At 34.6% G+C, this 18,505-nt stretch overlaps 3 protein-coding genes across 3 annotated transcripts; 1 reads left to right on the top strand and 2 right to left on the bottom strand.

Moving 5' to 3' along the window:
* On the bottom strand, positions 1,094 to 4,683 carry LOC109728545. Its single transcript, XM_020258965.1, has 7 exons — positions 4,444 to 4,683; positions 4,205 to 4,343; positions 3,178 to 3,257; positions 2,826 to 2,904; positions 2,630 to 2,739; positions 2,410 to 2,474; positions 1,094 to 1,397 (listed from the first exon to the last, which is right to left on the bottom strand). Exons 1-7 carry the CDS (start codon positions 4,582 to 4,584, stop codon positions 1,304 to 1,306), a joined length of 708 nt encoding a protein of 235 aa, XP_020114554.1. The 5' UTR covers positions 4,585 to 4,683; the 3' UTR covers positions 1,094 to 1,303.
* Positions 9,316 to 9,723, bottom strand: LOC109728490 (egg cell-secreted protein 1.4-like). The gene has a single exon (XM_020258901.1). It carries the CDS (start codon positions 9,721 to 9,723, stop codon positions 9,316 to 9,318), a length of 408 nt encoding a protein of 135 aa, XP_020114490.1.
* On the top strand, positions 12,856 to 18,266 carry LOC109728517 (ribose-phosphate pyrophosphokinase 1). Its single transcript, XM_020258933.1, has 9 exons — positions 12,856 to 13,117; positions 13,698 to 13,874; positions 14,920 to 15,168; positions 15,805 to 15,948; positions 16,046 to 16,213; positions 16,579 to 16,648; positions 16,924 to 17,005; positions 17,446 to 17,605; positions 17,833 to 18,266. Exons 1-9 carry the CDS (start codon positions 12,974 to 12,976, stop codon positions 17,869 to 17,871), a joined length of 1,233 nt encoding a protein of 410 aa, XP_020114522.1. The 5' UTR covers positions 12,856 to 12,973; the 3' UTR covers positions 17,872 to 18,266.

Here is an 18,505-nt window from a genome sequence, read left to right on the forward strand (position 1 = left end):
TTTGCCTAATGATCAAAGGTTTCAAAATTTGTAATTTTAATGTCGATAAGAGGCATTTTCTCGTTTAACGGCGTAAAGATATCCAAATCAATTGAATTTTTATTAGAAAATTCTTTAAACTATTGAAAACAAGATCTATACTCTTGATCTTGATTACAAGACTCCTATCATCATTTTTTAAAGAATATTCATTTTCAGCCATTCATTTTTCTGTTCACTTGATGGATAAAAGAATAATATCGAAAGTGCGTGAAATTTGATTTCTAGCTAGTTTAAATGGTTTAGATCATATTTAACGGAGCCGATCGTCAATTTGGAAGCTCTATCATCGAAAACAAATCGGTAGTAAAACGGCTCGTTTACTATCGATAGTATTCTAGCTCAACTCTCTCTTTCTCTCTCTCTCTCTCTCTCTCTCTCTCTCTATATATATATATATGAGATGCTAGAATAAAAATGGGATATTCCAAGAGGGAACTTCAGTTTTGGATCTCCAACTCCCACCACATATTCTTGTCGCATTTCCCCCTCAACCACTGCTACATATATATATACACATTAATCGCTGTCCAAGCAAATTTTGTGCCCACTTCAAAAACATCATGTGAAATACCCCAACTGAAAAAAGAATCTTGTACTTAGTGGCAATAACATTTGCTCTACTTGTTATAGCTCCCACCTTATACAAATACAAATATACCCTTTCCTGATCTAAAATTTGCACTTAGTCACCCTCTAGTTTGTCAAATATATCACTTTACTACGTATTTAACGACAGGTCCTTACAGTAAAATAAAGTCAGACGATAAGGCAACAAAGTGAAACTACGCAAACTAGAGGGTGATAAAATTAAAATCCGCTAAACTACAGCGGGGCCGAGTAAAGTTTAGCCAAACATTGACATTATCCTCCACAAGCATTAAGTTATTTAATCCCCTACTATAATATTTTCCCACAATCATAACATCTTCTTGCATGGTAATGAAACAAAAACAGTAATCTTTTACCAACTTTCCGAGCATCGACACTTCCGTAACTTGAGACGATAAATCATCACACACAAAAATGAAACTAAGTAGGCAAAAATGTGGCAGGAGTTGTAAGCATGATCTAGGAGGTATATATATTAAAGACAACATCTTTACTAAAAATATACATTAAATTTCACTTCCACTAATGCACAAAAATGTTCTGAGAACTGCATGTATATGAACTAGAATTACTTCTAAAAGACCCTGAGATAAAGCTGTTCAGAAAGATTGGTCCATAGTATGATCTTTGTACAAACACACTATTGTAGAGTTTAAAACTGACCAGCCCTAATGTCGCGATCTATACGTTCCGCATTAAGTGTTCCGGGAAGCTCTCTGAAACCTTCATTAAATATAGAATATGCACTGGACAAGGTAAAGAAAAAAGAATAATCAAGGGAACAGAGCCAGAACCGGGAAAGACGCAATTTACAAGGAATTATTACTGAGTCTAAAAGAGAGGATGTCAACATTTGGATAGAAAACTTCGTAGCCAAAGTTAACTGCACACAACCACAAGAAATTTTGACAATTTATAGCTTCCTTTAATCAATACTCGATTAAAGAGATTTTCTTACAGCTGGACAAGCAATGGTGTTGTACTTAATTAAAGAATGAACAGCTATCTTCCTCATTGTGTAAAATTAGGAATGTTAGATTTCCATACTTGACACTAATTGTTGGCATTTGAATACTTTTTTTTTACTCACTACTTCTCAGAATAATGAAAGAGGATTCCTTTCTCGACTAACTGTGTATCAACTTCTCCAAGATGCTAGCTGTAGTTCTTCCAGATTGAGGCATTAGCAAAATCTTTTTTAATGGATACAAAAGCTGTATAAAAGATTCTTAGCTCCTCACAAATCTTTACTTGGGACGAAAAAACAAGTCTTTATTTGTTCTGGTTAGCAAACAAAGGAAAAAAAAGAAAAAAATTGAATATAGTAGGTAGGCAAGGATTGTTCCATCCCTGTGCCTAATAAACCATTTAAGGTAAAACTCAAAGCTGCATTTTAGTGGAGGTCCAAGTCAAGAAGGGATTTGAAACCATCTATGAGTAGTTGTGTTCAGACATGAACTCAAGACTCTAGGTTTCTGACAGTCTCACTTGTTCGAAAAGTGAGCCAACTTGAAAGGGGTATTCTAGAAACGACCTGGTTTAACCCCAGTTTTAGACCTAGTTTCGAAAGAGACAATATATATACGCAAACCAAACTTGTCTATGTCTGAACAGCGTGCAAAAGAAAGGGAGTCAAAATTACTTTCCATAAATAAGAATTAACAATATGAATCGAAATAACTAAAGTTTTCCAGAATAGCTAGACCGGAAAATTAATATTCAGGACAATCAATGTGTTGTGATAAAGACAAAACATACCTTAGATCCCCGTGTTGCCGCTTTCCAAGATTCAGAAGAATGACTAAGAACCCAGTCCCAAGTATCTGTATAGGTTACAAAATGTAGTCGTAAACTAACAATAAGTTTTTTAGAAGAGGATTGTTGGCGGGTAGATGCATGACATGGTGCAATGGAAGCCAAAAATTCTTTAAAACCATTCAACTACCAACCGAAAATTCAGAGAGTAAACACTACTTACATAAATGGGCCCCAAATCCCATCTGTGAGCAACAGGAGCCAATGAAAACCACAAGATAATGCAAGCCCACACCTTTAGACTGATAGAGAAAATTGCCATCAACAGGATATCTAGTGAAACCATAAAGAATAGAGTCATATAATAAGCAGACCATTTGTTTTTCCCCAGAAATAAGATATGTTGAATAACAGCATACCAGGCAATCTCAACTTCTCACGAAGAAATAAGAAAATCTTCCGTTTCCACCAGTTAGTTGTCTGTGGAATTTGAAATTTCTGGGAATTGAAGAGATGAAATGTTACACCGACAAGAATATTCAAGCTACTGCTGCTAATAAAGACACATCGATTATAATTTATAAGGCTAAGTTGCAGTTAACACCCCTACAAATATCACGAATTGCACTTTGCCTCCCTCTAAATGTTGAAAACCAATCACTTTGCAAATAGGTCAATGGGTAAAATGTAGGTCTTAAAATGTCAGGGAGACAATGTAACATTTATACAGTGTCTTCCTGCATTTTAGCCTAATTAAAATAATGCGCTAACCAGTTCTTCATCATCATCGTCGTCATCCTCTTGAAGATGCTTAGCCGGTGGCTTAGGCATGACAGCTACCATAAGACAATCTAGAAAGAAAGAAAAAATGGTGTGTAATCAGCAGCAACTCAGGAAAAAAATGAAAATAAAAACACAAACTACAATTTGGTATTCTATTCGCAATATCAAGATGTAAAGATATCATACTGCATTGTCCCATAGTGAAAAGTGAAGAGACACCAATTTCGCAATTGGGGCACACCACGCTAAATGGAGCAGTACTACTGTTTAAGTCAAGAACTTTCATAATGAAAGATGATTATAAGAGGTCGAGAAGCCATCTAAATAAGTGTACGTTTCAAAGCCCTTCCGAGCACTTCTTCATTGTCAAGTTGTAGAACAAATGCTCAACTAGCAAAGACAGAAATGTAAATTTTGCATATTTCAGAGGCTGGACTAAAATAATCAACTCAAGTACGAATATTCGCATGACAAGTCGGAATTAACCATATAGATACTTGAAATCACTAAAACCCACACAAACTTACAAATTTAAAGAGTTTAGAATTTTCTTCTACCACTTAGCTACTTATCTGTCATAAGAAAGATAAGCTCTTCGTGGTACCACCTATAAACGAGTGCCATTGTATCTCTTCTAAATCGCCGCATATTCGGAGATCATGCCGACTATAGTACAATATATCAATCTAGGGTTAGAAAACCCCAACTCAGATTCTAAATTAACCAATTATAGAATTCATCAATCTAGGCATCAAAAACTGACTCTGATCCTAAATTAACCAAATTAAGAAAGATAAACGCATCACAGCACCACCTAAAGAAATCAACAATATCAAATCTATTCCGAATCGACACGGGGATAGTGGTACAATTTATCAAACTAGGGTTATAAAAACACCAAATCAAATCCTGAATTAACCAAATCATAGAATTTGTTTACTAAACTTTTGCATCAAAAAACTTCCACCCTGATCTCCATTACAACAAATTGAAGTGAAAAGATCAATCGCCATACCCCCATCGTCGAGCCGAACAACAACGTCTTCGATCCCATCGCCCTTCCTGTCCAGGAGGGTCTTCCCGCGGAGGACGAGCTTCAGCCGCTCCCCCGGGAGCCCCCGCTCCGCCGCCACCATCCGCCTCAGATCCCGAACCTGCGAAATGAGTTCCAACGATCGATCAATCGATTAATCGATCAATCAACAACTGGGATCGAAGGGACGACAGGGAGATTAGGGTTAGGGTTAGGGTTACCGAGATGAGGGAGGGGAGGCGGAGGGTGGTGGGGCGCGCGGGGCCGATGGTGCGGAGGACGACCTCCACCACCATCGGCGTCGGCGAGGGCTCGCCGGCGCCGGCGTCGTCGTCGTCGGCGGCGGCGGCGGCGCCACCCATTTGCTCCGGCGATCGCGATGGGAAAAAGCCGTTACGTTGACCTGTTATATATCCCCTTCCCCGATTTCATATTTCGGTAAAATTGTATGTAATTTATTTTATTTTATTTGAAAAATGCTTCTCCAAAATAAAAGGTAAAAAATGTATGGAGACCCCTTCAATAATAGCATTTTGAAATTTTCCCCTCAACTTTAACTTTTGAAATTCACATCCTTTAGATTTCAATTTTGTGGAATTGAATTATTTTAGCTACTTTGGCATTAATTTCAACATAATTTTCAAAAAAGAACCTTTATTTTCTTGCTTGAGTTATAAAAACAACCCTTAATTTGATCATAAAATTTCAAAATAAAACCTTCGTTGTATTACGTAACTTAATTTCTCTCCTATGAGAAATAACACCACCGACTAGTAAAAATTCACTACAACAGTAAAAAAAAAATAATAAATTGTTAAAATAACATTCGATTTACTAATTCTAATCTCCAACTCTAAAACTTCTCTAATTTTATTATCGTATGGTGATGGTGTTTTTTTTTGTTGATAATATATTTATGATGCCCGATGGAGGCGGCAAGCTATGCTTTGGAGCTTTTATAGTGTGGCAAAATGCTTCATGAAGTGGAGGAAATTGTGGGTTGAAAGGGAAGTTGGAGAAAAGAGCTTTTTTTGCATTTGGCCCCTTCAAAAAAATTTATTTTAAAAATAGCACCAACAAACTTATATTTGCAAAAATGGCCTTAATCCTGACACGCAGGCGCCACGTCAGCTGGGCTGGGGCCAGTTTGTTAAGTTGAACAAGGTGATCCATTCACCGTGTTTAAAAACAGTGAATGGTTCACTGTGTTTGGGAAAAATATAGTATATATGTATTGCATTGCGAAAAAATATAAGTATTGAAAAGGAAAAAATAGGGGAATATACGTATAGAACACAGTGAACCATTCACCGTATTTGAACACGGTGAATGGTTCACCGTGTTCAACTTAACACCATACCCCTAATGTGGCACCTACGTGGCGGGGATAGGGCCAAATTTGCAATTATAAATTTGATGAGGCTATTTGTAAAAAAATTATTTTGAAAGGGCCAAATGCAAAAAAAAGCCCAGGAGAAAATGTTCAAAAAGCACTTTTCGTTAATCCCTTTAGCAGCCTTATAGCATTTGCGGCTCAATCTAATTTGGAATGTGAAAAAGGATATGAAGTGGTCGGCTGCGCAACTCTCGACCTTTAATATCGATCGCCAACAATTTGCAACATTTGGTAAAATTGTTTCCGGAGGACCTTTAATATCGATCGCCAACAATTTGCAACATTTGATAAAATTGTTTCCGGAGGGATGAAGAACTTCGCTTGTTATTCTAAGCTTTTGACGAACTACTCTTCTCCTTCTTCTTCAAATGTTTGGAGTTTTGCGGCCGTCGCAATACAAATAAAAGGAAGAAGAAGAGTAACAACGTAAAGAAAGTACTTAGCCATCACAATAGTGATTTGGTGATACATAAGTGTAAATTATAAGAAAATTTGATGCGTTTTCTTAGGAAGAAAGGTACTCTTATGACATACTTATAGGAAGAGAAAAATGTAGGATTTAAGATCATAAATGAGTTTACATAAAAGAAGCTATAGTTTTGGTTTAATCTTGTTTATGTTATGCATGATATTACATGCTGATGTTTCTTGTGTTTCTTGGTTTAATCTTGTTTATGTATTGCATTTAAGTATTGTAACTTTTTTTATATATAAAAGATGGTTTCAAGAAATAAACATCAATGTGTCTTTGCTAACTTTATTAATAATTCTGTACAATATAGATAATAAAATACACGATAAAGTTATTATATATATAGTAATATTTTTGTGAATAGAATTTGACCTCCCTTTTAATTTTATAAATCAAAATATAAACTCAAAGTAAATTATGTGAGTTTTATATATCAAAACATCCAACAAAATTAGTTAAATGTCATCTCAAGTCAATTGAAGGTGTAGCGCAAGTGCAAACTTTTTATTAGGTTTCAAATGATAATATTTTTTCAAATAGTTTCAATTTTAAATCATAAAATCTTATTTTTGTTTGTAACTTGAATTTTTGGTTTTGGAACACGCTAAAAATTTATTTCGACTTTAAAAATTTAAAGCCTTTAAAAATTTAAACCGAAGCCTTTAAAAATTTAAAAATTTATTTTGACTTTAAATTTTTTTAAACCGACTATCCCTATAGCAAGTGGCAAAGGGTTTGGTGGTTGGTACCCGAGACCCGAGTTCGAATTCTAGTTGATTCACATTTCCAGCTAAGTTTATTTCTAAATGAAATAAACAAAGCGAGTAGCGTGCTACCTATCTCTCTGTCAAAAAAGAAAAAAGACTTCAAAAATTTAAAGCCAAAATTTCTAACATTGTCTAATTTTTCATATTTAGAGCTCTAACCAATAGAGATTTAATTTTTTACGTGTTATTTTTCTTTTGGCTAAAGATTTAAACAATTACACTAAATTTCGATATAGATATGAGACTTAAGTTTCTAAATAGAAATCTTATTATGTTTTTTGATTCTAGATATTTATTTTGATTTTAAAGAAATAAAATAGAGAACCTTAACTTTATTTGCTTTAGTTTAGAGCTTTAAAATTTCTAACTATAATAGAAGAACTTTGGTTCGGGTATAAGCAAGAACTAGCTATTACAGGGATAGGTACAAGTATGGGGATAAGAAAAAAGTGTTTGGATGAAAATTGGATTGTTCCCGGGGATAAGAAAAATAACGTTTGGATAAATAATATGGAATAAGAAAAATATTAAGTAGTTTTATATAGAAGATGGAGGTGTTGGTAGGGATAGTTATAACCGGTTATTATAGATAACCGGAAACTACTGTTCTCGGGTAAAAAATTAGTGTTTGGGTATAAAGGGGGATAAGGGCCTATTCCTATCCCTATCCTCTAATCAAACACTGCCCCAGGGTGTCTAGTTTTAAATTCTAGAGACTATTTTTGATTTTAGAACTAAATTGTTCAAAAGCTATCATATTTAAATATTTTTCTTATTACTTAATTTTTTGGCCTTTTGGCAAAAAAAATCCACTACTTTTGCGTTTGAAGAAAAGTGGGTCACTTTTTTTTTATGTTTGCAGATTCATGACAAAATTTTTGAAAACTAACCAAAATACCCTTGTGTCTTAAACAATCTTGCCTTTCTTCACCCCCTCCTAGCGGGCTATGTATCCAACACCAGCGGCAACCTCGAGCGCTCATCCTACCTCTGCCACTTCTACTTTCGTCACGTCTGCGTTGTGAACACTAGAGTGAGATGAATACAACGAACGTAACCCGCTCATCGTCATAACCGCTTGGCACATTGCCGAAGATAGAGACGATGGTGGTGGAGGAGGAGAGCGACGATCATTTGTCGAGAATACTTTAGAAGCTAGCATGTTCACAACAAGCATCACTAAGAACAACGAGGTGGTAGTGGTATTGAGAGGAAAAAATTTTACGTACAACAAAATATTGCACTATTTATTAAAAAGTTGACTATTTGAATATATATTGTACTATTTACTTAAAAAAAATATTATTCTACAGTTTAATATATATAAAACAATTCAATATTCTTGCTACATAGTGCAATATATGTTTGAATGGTACAACTATTTTTTAAATATCATAATATTGTATCGTCCATCAATTTTTTTTTTCACTACCACCACAACTTTGTCGTTGAGGCCACACTCGCGAACCTGCTCTAAAACTTGCTTCAGGAGCATCCTCAGCTAGCGATTATAGCTTTCCTCTTCGATCTGCCTGTTGGATATATTGTTATTGGATATTCTGTTATAATATAATCCAAATAATATGTTCACATACAAGCCCAATAAGTGAAAGCGTAATTAGGCCCATATCTCTGGAGCCCAATAGCTTATTTAAAAATTCTAGGGTTTCCTACGCTGGAGGTAACACTGTTGAGCGTTCCAAACTTGACGTCTCTTGGTGTAATACTTTAAGCACCTAAAAACCCTAACCTCCAACACTGCCATCTCTGTCTACCTATTTGGCAATGCTTTAAGCAGCGCCACCCTCGTCTTTACCATGGCAACCTTGCCCAAAAAATACTGAGAATGGCCATGCCATGAACGAGTTAATCCTTTTCCTTGTGCCCTAGGTAGGGGAGGAGCACGGTGGTGACGTTGTGTGATGAAGAAGGAATGACAGGAAGTGGGAGGAGGAAGAGAGCAAGAAGAGAGAGAGAGAATAGAAGTATTTTAGTAATCTAAGAATTTTTTAGTTGAATCTACAAAAATAAAAAAAATGGCCGACTTTTAAATCACAAAACTAGTAGGTTTTCTATATTCTCTAAAAGTCCATGCAAATGACATTACACTAGTACAAAATTTTAATTAGTCAAGAAAAGTGGTCATCAATTTTAATATAAATTTCAAAAGAAACCCTCCAATATATTGCTTAAGTCAATTCCTCTATTACGAGAGACAACTTTAAATTTCAAATTAAAATTTCAAAACAAGACCTTCGTTGTACTGTTTAACTCAATTCCTTACTTATAAGAAACAACACCATCAACTTGGTAATGGTAGCAACAATTCGCTACAATAGGAAAATAAATTAAAGCATCAAAACAATATTCTACTACTAGTCCTAATCTCCAACTCTAAAAGCCTCTCTAACTTTATTATCGCATAGTGATAGTGTAACTATTTTTGTCGATAATGTATTCATGATGCAAGTGGCGGCGACGAGCTACGCTTCGGAGCTTTTATAGTGCTGCAAAATGCCTCAAGAAGTGGGGGAAATTGTGGGTTGAAAGGAAAGTTGGAGAAGATGTTCAAAAAGCACTTTTCGCCAATCTCTTTCACAGCCTCACAGCACCCGCGGCTCAATCGAAATTGGAATGTGAAGAAGGAGGTGAAGAGATCGGTTGCGCAACCCTCAACCTTTAATATCGATCGCCAACATTCTGCAACATTCGGAAAAATTGTTCCTGGAGGAATGAAGAACTTCGCTTGTTGTTCTAAGCTTTTGATGAACTTCTCTTCTTCTTCTAAAGTTTGGAGTTTGGCTGCCATTGAAATAGAAATGAAAGTAAAGAGGAGAGTAACAACGTAGAGAGAGTACTTAGCCATCGTAGTGGTGGTTAACCAATATATAAATGAAAATTATAAAGAAAATTAATATTTTTTGTGAGAAAGAATAGTATGCTTATGCAATACTTATAGGAAGAGAAGAACAAAGATTTTATGATCATAAATGTGTATCCATAAAAGAAACTACAGTTTTGTTTTATTTCTTTTATGTTATATGCATGGAGTTACATGCATATATTTATATTTCTTATTATAATGTATATATATTGCTTTGAAATGTTGTAACTCTTTTTAGTTATACAGAGGATGGTTTTTAAAAAGTGCAATTAATAACAATAAATTCAGATATTAATATTTTCCTCAGTGACTTTCTCTTAACTTTTAATAAGTTTGTTTGATTCACTTTTAAATTAAATATAAATTAATTAAAATCAATAGCTTTATTTGCTATCAATTGTTAATAATGCACATGTGTATTTTCATTCGCTTAAAGAATAATAGTAAATACACTAAAAAAGCGGTTCAAACTTCGGATTAAATATTTAAAATAAAGGATCTAATTGATCAAGAAAATAATCATGTACAAAAAACTTGTTAAATAAAACTATTTTAAAGTCCAAATGTATATCTTTTCAAGTAATGTCCAATAATTTTTTATTGTATGTATTTTTAAACTTGAAAATTAGATTCATATTCTTATTTATCCCAAGTCTGAATTGTATTCAAATTCATTTTGACAAAATATAATCATAAAATTCAATATCAATTTAATATCTAAAATTTGTATCAAGGTTTATATCCATAAATATAGTAATAAATATAATTTTGTGATTGTATTCAACTGTTTAAGAGGAGCATTATATATGTTAGGGGCTTATGGACAAGTTAAAAAAATAAACCAAAAAAATGTGCAATTTCAAATCTACTCCTCTAAAACTTTAAAATAATACCCCTCTAAAATATAAAATATGACGGAATTAAAACAACGGAATTAAAACATCCAACACTATTTTAAAATAAAGGATCTAATTGATCAAGAAAATAATCATGTACAAAAAACTTGTTAAATAAAACTATTTTAAAATCCAAATGTATATCTTTTCAAGTAATGTCCAATAACTTTTTATTTTATGTATTTTTAAACTTGAAAATTAGATTCATATTCTTATTTATCCCAAGTCTGAATTGTATTCAAATTCACTTTGACAAAATATAATCATAAAATTCAGTATCAATTTTTTATTGTATGTATTTTTAAACTTGAAAATTAGATTCATATTCTTATTTATCCCAAGTCTGAATTGTATTCAAATTCATTTTGACAAAATATAATCATAAAATTCAGTATCAATTTAATATCTAAAATCTGTATCAAGGTTTATATCCATAAATATAGTAATAAATATAATTTTGTGATTGTATTCAACTGTTTAAAAATACATACAATAAAAAATAGTTTTGAGTATACGACTCACATATAGTAAATTTTCAAATTTGTTGACTATTTAGAGGTTTATAAGCTCATGTAATTCACATTTATTTATTTAAATTTGGCAAAAATATATGGTGACCCCTCAAATATATGGTATTGTGAAATGCGCCCTTCAATTCTTTTTATTAATTTTTTGTTAACTCTTAGTTTTTTGAATGAATTGAATTTAGTTAACTAAATTAAATATTTTATTAAATTCATTGGTAATTCATAAAATTTACTAATTTAAACTTAACTTAGCAAAATAACTGTAACGACCCAACCCACTACAACAATAACTTGTTGGGTCCAGTCACCGGCCCAAAATACTTAAGCCCATTATTATTACCCAATTACATTCCTATTCATATCCCATACCTATCGCTAGCATGTCAGTACCTGGCTCAGCCAAAACTCATCTCACGCTTCTGGCTGATGAACTGGCTCTGATACCAAATGTAACGACATAGCCCACTAACAACAATAACTCGTTGGGCCCAAACCAACAGCCCAAAATGCTTAAGCCCAGTTATTATTATTAGTGTCTAGTGCCTAAGTCTCTTATATACCAATCACATCCCCATTCATATTCAATGTGGAATTATTGAGGTGTGACAATAACACAAAAAAAAAATATTCAAAGGGGGTACCAATAAAGAATAGATAATGTAGAGGGGCCTATTAAAATTCACCTATAGTTGCGGGGTCTTGGTGCATGTTTACCTTCAAAAATATGAAATGGTTCTCGCTTACGTGGTGGACGAAGTCCCTCTTTTTTAATATATAATCAAATAAAAAAATTAAAAATGTATGGAGACCCCTAAACTATATAGGATTAGGAAAGAGCACCCTCAACTAATGTTGTTTAATGGGGGCCTTTAACTTTCAAATTTTTTATTTGACTTTTTATATTTAGTGAAATTAAAAATTTTATCAAAGTTAATAACTCTATTAGCTATTAATCTTTAATTGGTCTAGTTTTATTTGTTAAAAGTGACTAAAGTTATTAAATCTGCTAAAATCATCAATACATTTAATAAACTCTCTAAATATTTTTTTTTGTAATCAAAATAACTTGCTTCTAAAAATTAGAAATTGATGAATGATGAACGAGTGGTCTCAATAAAAAAAAGGGCAAACTTCAAATACCATTTCTGTGGTTTTGTATTTTCTCACTTTAGTATCATATGGTTTAAAATGTATCAATTTAGTATTATATAGTTTCTTCTTTTTTTTTTCGCCAACCCCTCCGCTATCTTTTCGTTAAATTATATATAAAAAAACTTCAGATGCCCACCTATAGTTTATCAAATATTTATTTTAATATCCTTTAATTTTAACTTTGTCACTAATTGAACGAAAAAAATTAATAAAGAGATAATAAAAAAAGGAAAATAAAATATAAAGTACTAAAGTGATACATTTTAAACCATAGGGTAGTAAAGTGAGAAAGTGGGAAACCACAGGGGTGGTGGTATTTGAAGTTTTTTTTTTTAAAAAAAGGGCTAGGAGGATGGCTCCATACATTTTTAATTAAAAAGCTAATGTTCGGGTGTCGGTTTAAAAATCGTCTAAAGTAAGGGGGTTCTGTGCATATTTGCCCATGGAAAAAAATATGAACCGATTCTTGCTGACGTGGTGGACCAAGTTCTTGTAACGATTTCTCCTCACCATGGAAGTAAGGAACCAACCCAAAAAAAATAATTAAAAAAAAAAAAAAACCACAATCGCTCCTCACTTTCCCTCCCCGAGGCCCCGACTCGAAACCCTAACCCCTCCGCTAAAACCCTATCTCCGGATCCTCCGTCACCGGAGAAGATGCCGTCCAGGGCCACCTCCGCCGCCACCTCCGCCGCCTCCTCTTCCCTCGCCTCGCCACGTCGCCGGAGCTCCGGTTTCCCCTTCCGCCGCTGCGAGCTCACCCCCCGACGAGCCTCCGTCGCCGCCGCTCCCGTCGCCGTTGTAAGTGTTAGATCGCTCTCGTGCTATTGGAGTCATTAAGGTCGATCGATACGATATCTGTGGTGATTCCTGAGCCCTAAGATCGCTTATTTTCTTGCTAATTTTCGAGTTGGATGGGAATATAGAACCTTTGTTTTGGATTTATAAACCTATAATCTATGTAAACATCTACAAACCCTATGGAATTTAGCGTCTTTATGACAAGACTCTTGCTTGCTGCATCAATTTTGTTGGTTGATTCAGCTATGTTGTTAGTTATGTACTGCACTTTTAGGGCCTTTTTGGCCCGGATGGAGCTTCTGTTGGAGTGCTGTTTGAAGAAGCAATAATAGCTTTTTCATAAAAAAAATCTCCGATGCAGCTTCTTGTTGTAGCAAAAGTAGAAGTTTTGAATGGGAGATTTTGCTTTTGGGACCAAAAGCTTATTTTAGCTTCCTGGTACAGCAACAGCTCCAGCCTATTTTGTTGGCCAAAAGCCTGGCTCTTGAAAGATTCTGCCTTTTGGAGTAGAGAAGTTGTTTTAGATGTGAGGCTCATCCTTGTAGATTATACAAGTGATTAAGCATCTATAAATGTGCAGAGATGCAAATTAGCTGATCCACTGAGGTATAGCAATGGAGCAGTACCATGCAATTCGATCCTTAATGAGCGGATATTGCCTGGCGTGTTAACGACGCCTTACTTACAAGAGATGAGCAGTAAGAATGACATGAGGCTGCGTATATTCTCGGGCACTTCCAATCCCGCTCTTTCTCAGGTAGATTTGTTTATTCTTGGTAAGTCCTTGTTCATATTTTTTTTAATCTCATATGAAGTAAAGCAAATCATTAATTAGAATATATACTGTGCAAATGGCATGTTGTCTTACTTTACTGTTCTTTAGGCTTCGTTTGGGATTACGGGGAGATTGCGTTTCGTGCGGTGAGAAAGTACGTTGAAAAAATACTCTGTTTGTTTCCGTACGTAATATTGCATTCCGCATATCGCGATGAGTCGGTTACGATATATTTTCTGTGGTCCCACCGGAGAACGCAGAAGCATATCCCTATATACTTTTTCCTCAACTCCATTTTAACTAATAGCGTTAGATAAACTTCAATACCAAAGTAAGCCTTAATAGATCATTTTTGAACAAATCAGGTGTTTTTCATCATTTAGTCCCTTTTATCTTTTACTTTCATTCTCAAAGTTTGTTGCTCGCCTTAATGTGCTCGCTATATATTGGTAGTACAGTTGTGATGTCAGTCTTTTGTGGACACTAATTTTACTTCTTCATTGGCTATTTACTTGTGATTTCTTATCACCAACAGTTCAAGATTTATTCAAGGTATTCAATCTCTTCATTTAGAAAAATTGGCTTTAAAGATTTTTAGGTGATTGATTAGTAATTTTAAATATGAAAGAAGGATATGTCAAAGGAATGGAGTGGTTCTGAATGTTAAGTTAGTCTTAGAAGTTCTAGTATATTTTCGATGCAATATTTTTGAATGAGATTGATTGCCTCGAATAGCAATAGCAAAGTAGCTTCCACGTGATAGTACTTAAATCGTGATAGTACTTGACGATCAATGCAGCGGAGGATTTTGTAACTTAAGTCTAAAGTTTGGTGAATGGTCAATAATTCATAAATGCTGCTTAGGTTCATGTTACCATTATTTAATCTAATGTAGGAATGTTCTTGTGAATTTTTATTGTAATTGCCGTTTACCTAAGCCAACGTGAAAAACTAACTGGTTTATTTGGAAACAAATTTAGTTGATAGATGTACTTTTTTGCTGTTATTTCTCCTTTTTTCTCAATAGGAAATTGCAAACTACTTGGGTCTAGAACTTGGAAAAATCAAGATAAAACGGTTTGCTGATGGGGAAATATATGTTCAATTACAAGAGAGTGTAAGAGGATGTGATGTTTTCTTAGTACAACCAACATGTCCGCCGGCAAATGAGAATCTTATGGAGCTTCTGATTATGATTGATGCCTGCCGCAGAGCATCTGCTAAGAATATCACCGCAGTCATACCTTACTTTGGTTATGCCCGAGCAGACCGTAAGGTAATGCCTGTTTTCTTGTATAAGTTTATTAGATGCTTGTGAAGGCAGTTTGTTCTTGTGGTAATCACAATGAATCCTGCAATTGTTTGGCTCTTAGTTTTCATCCTGTTGCTTCATTCTACTAGCTACCATGAAGAGATTCGCACATTTTAGTTGATTGTTGGCAGATTCCTCATAATTTCTGGGGCTTTTACATGTATATTCCTGCAAAATCATCTGTTTAAATATTTAACACTGTAAAATCTGAGTTTTTATATATGTACGGTACCTCAAAAATGTGATTTATTACTAAGACATGCTTAGCTTAATTTGCAGAGTCATCCAACATGAAGAAAAGTTGATTTTAGATGTGTTTTTCTTTTTCCCCCTTGAAGATGGGATATTTCTAGGATATATGTAAGAAATTAATCTTTTCAAGGACATTTAAGAAAATTTTAAATTTTGTAGGGATATTTTGCATGGCACGTATGTAAACATTCCTTATTATCATTAAGTAGTTTTACAAGTTATACTTTGAATGCATGGAACTTCGCGGACACTCTTATTTTCACTAGCGCATGCTATTTTCTTTTTATACATGTAAAGTTGGATGCTAAGAATAGCAACTCCTTCCACTTTGCTGTTTTCGTTGTTCAGACTCAAGGGCGTGAGTCTATTGCAGCAAAACTTGTGGCCAATATGATTACCGAAGCTGGTGCGAACCGTGTGCTTGCTTGTGATCTTCACTCTGGGCAGTCCATGGGATATTTTGACATTCCAGTAGATCATGTTTATGGTCAGGTACATCATAATTTATGCATCGGTAGTATCTTATAAAGTGAATTTCACAAATATAATCATATTCCTACACTCTGTTTTTAATTAATTTCATGTAAAGCCCGTGATCCTTGATTACCTGGCGAGCAAGACCATATGTTCAAATGACTTGGTAGTGGTCTCTCCAGATGTTGGAGGTGTTGCTAGAGCCCGGGCTTTTGCCAAGAAGCTGTCAGATGCACCTCTAGCTATTGTAGATAAAAGGCGCCACGGACACAATGTTGCTGAGGTAAGTAGGACCCTCTAGACAAATCACGAATTGTCATGTAGAACACTTTTGATAATATATGATAAGCTTTGACTAGTGGTTGTGAAACTTATTTGATGCTTCAGTTTTTCCTTTTGATGAAAGATTAGTAAGTACTCTTTTTTTTTTTTTTTTGGTTGTTTTCTGAGCTGTTGCTTTATCTTCACTTTCCCAAGCTATGGGCCTCCATATGAACTAAGTGTAACATATAAATCAAATTTCTTACCATTAATTTTTCTGTGTTGAATTGATTTTCAATGATTATGCTAGTGCTTGACCTGCTTTGCCACTTCTCCGTGCATATTTTGAATTCAACAGTAATTACTCTAAAAAGTTGTGTTTTCTAGGTGATGAATCTGATTGGCGATGTTAGAGGAAAAGTAGCTGTTATGGTGGATGACATGATAGATACTGCTGGTAAGTCATCATTTCTAAGAACTTGTATTGCTACTTGTATCTCGAAATTTCTTGGTCCTCGACATTAATGACCTTTATTACATATTGAGGCCACGAATATTAAGGAAAATTTCCTCCTTTTTATTGGTTTATCCATTTAGTCATTGTTTTTTATATGTACACTGTAGTCATGCATTTCTTATACTTCAGATTGATAGATTCTGAACTCCTTTTCTTTCTTTGGATGTATTATTGTTGGAAGATAGAGATTGAAATTGTTGCTTTTTATGAATTAGGAACGATTGCAAAAGGTGCAGAACTGTTGCATCATGAAGGAGCAAGGGAAGTCTATGCTTGCAGCACACATGCTGTTTTTAGGTATCTTTTCTTCTCGGAAATCCTTGGAAACTTGATTGTCATTGAATATGCAAATGTGGTTGTGCTAGAGACTTCTAAAATCTTCTGAAAGGACAGAAATCTAAACATAGATAACCCTTCTTCCATATTAGTGCACGTGATGACATGTGATGGTTAACATGCTATATGACGATAAAAACCATGTGAGCTTAGATTTTGTGTCATGCAAACTTGAGTTCTTATGAAAGAGTTTCAGCTATATTTCTAGGAATCCAGGCTGGCATGGCCCTTTTTGTTTATATCTCGTGGTTTAGTTGGTGACGACTTTCTTTTATTTATGCCTTGTCAATGATAATTCCTTGATATTTCGTATATTATGCACATCTTATTGCTTGTAGTTTCCCCTAATCTTGCATAATCGCCTAGTAGTTTGTTAACCAATTGTTAATACTCTTCTCCAGCCCTCCTGCAATCGAGAGGCTGTCGAGTGGCCTATTCCAAGAGGTAATTATAACAAACACAATCCCCGTTCTGGAGCAGAAGAGCTTCCCCCAGTTGACAGTCCTATCTGTGGCCAACCTTTTAGGCGAGACCATTTGGCGAGTTCATGATGATTGCTCAGTGAGTAGCATCTTTCAGTGATAAAGCATTAAATTTACCTGCTTTCTCATTTTTATCATCATAATTGGATGTAAAACTTGCGTTTAACATTCTTCATCCAGCTGCTACTGGTTCTCCTTCGAATCTTTTTCACCTTGTGATTTTTTTCTCTTTTTTTTTTCTTTTTTTGGTGCATTTCTAAGAATAATAATAACTAAGAGAGGCTCCCTGTTGCTACTGACTACCAGGTCGGTCATGAACCTTACTCCAGCTTGGATATTGATTGATACCCTGTGGAGAGGTGGAATATGTTGTTAAGTGGATAGCATTTGAATCATGTGTCGTTAACACTATCCGATTCACGCTTCATATTATAAACCAACAAGGAGTCTCAAAGAATTAATGTTTCCTTAAGAATCATCGTAGCACTTCTCAACTTCGAGGCTTTGAGCATGTCGTATAGTGGGTAGAGTGATGTCCATGAATTTAGGATTTGGGATGTTTGGGAAATAATGCGCCCCGAGCTAATATATCGTGAGCTTTACCATATGAGAAATTGGGTGTTTTGGGGGGCCTTGTTTTGTTGTCTGAAATGGTGTATTACTGGATAATAAACAGCGAGTTTATTTTATGAATGTATTCTGCGGCATTCTAGTAATTCTGGCAGGCTGTTTTGCAAGAATAAGAGGCTCCGAGAATCGAAATCTATGCAAATTGTATCTTGTTAAATGAAATTGTAGAATTTCAGGGTGCGAAGATTCGGATTCCGCAATTGTCTACACCAGGTATGTTTTATTTAAATCTGTTTAATTTTGGAGTTTATTAGTGAACTATATAGTGATCTCTCTCTTTTGATGTCTCAATCAAATGTAATCTACATGCATATGTTCTTCATATTTTAGCAATTGTTCTCTTGAGTTT

Source organism: Ananas comosus, linkage group 24 (assembly GCF_001540865.1).
Source record: "Ananas comosus cultivar F153 linkage group 24, ASM154086v1, whole genome shotgun sequence".
In the NCBI taxonomy this organism is placed as follows: Eukaryota; Viridiplantae; Streptophyta; class Magnoliopsida; order Poales; family Bromeliaceae; genus Ananas; species Ananas comosus.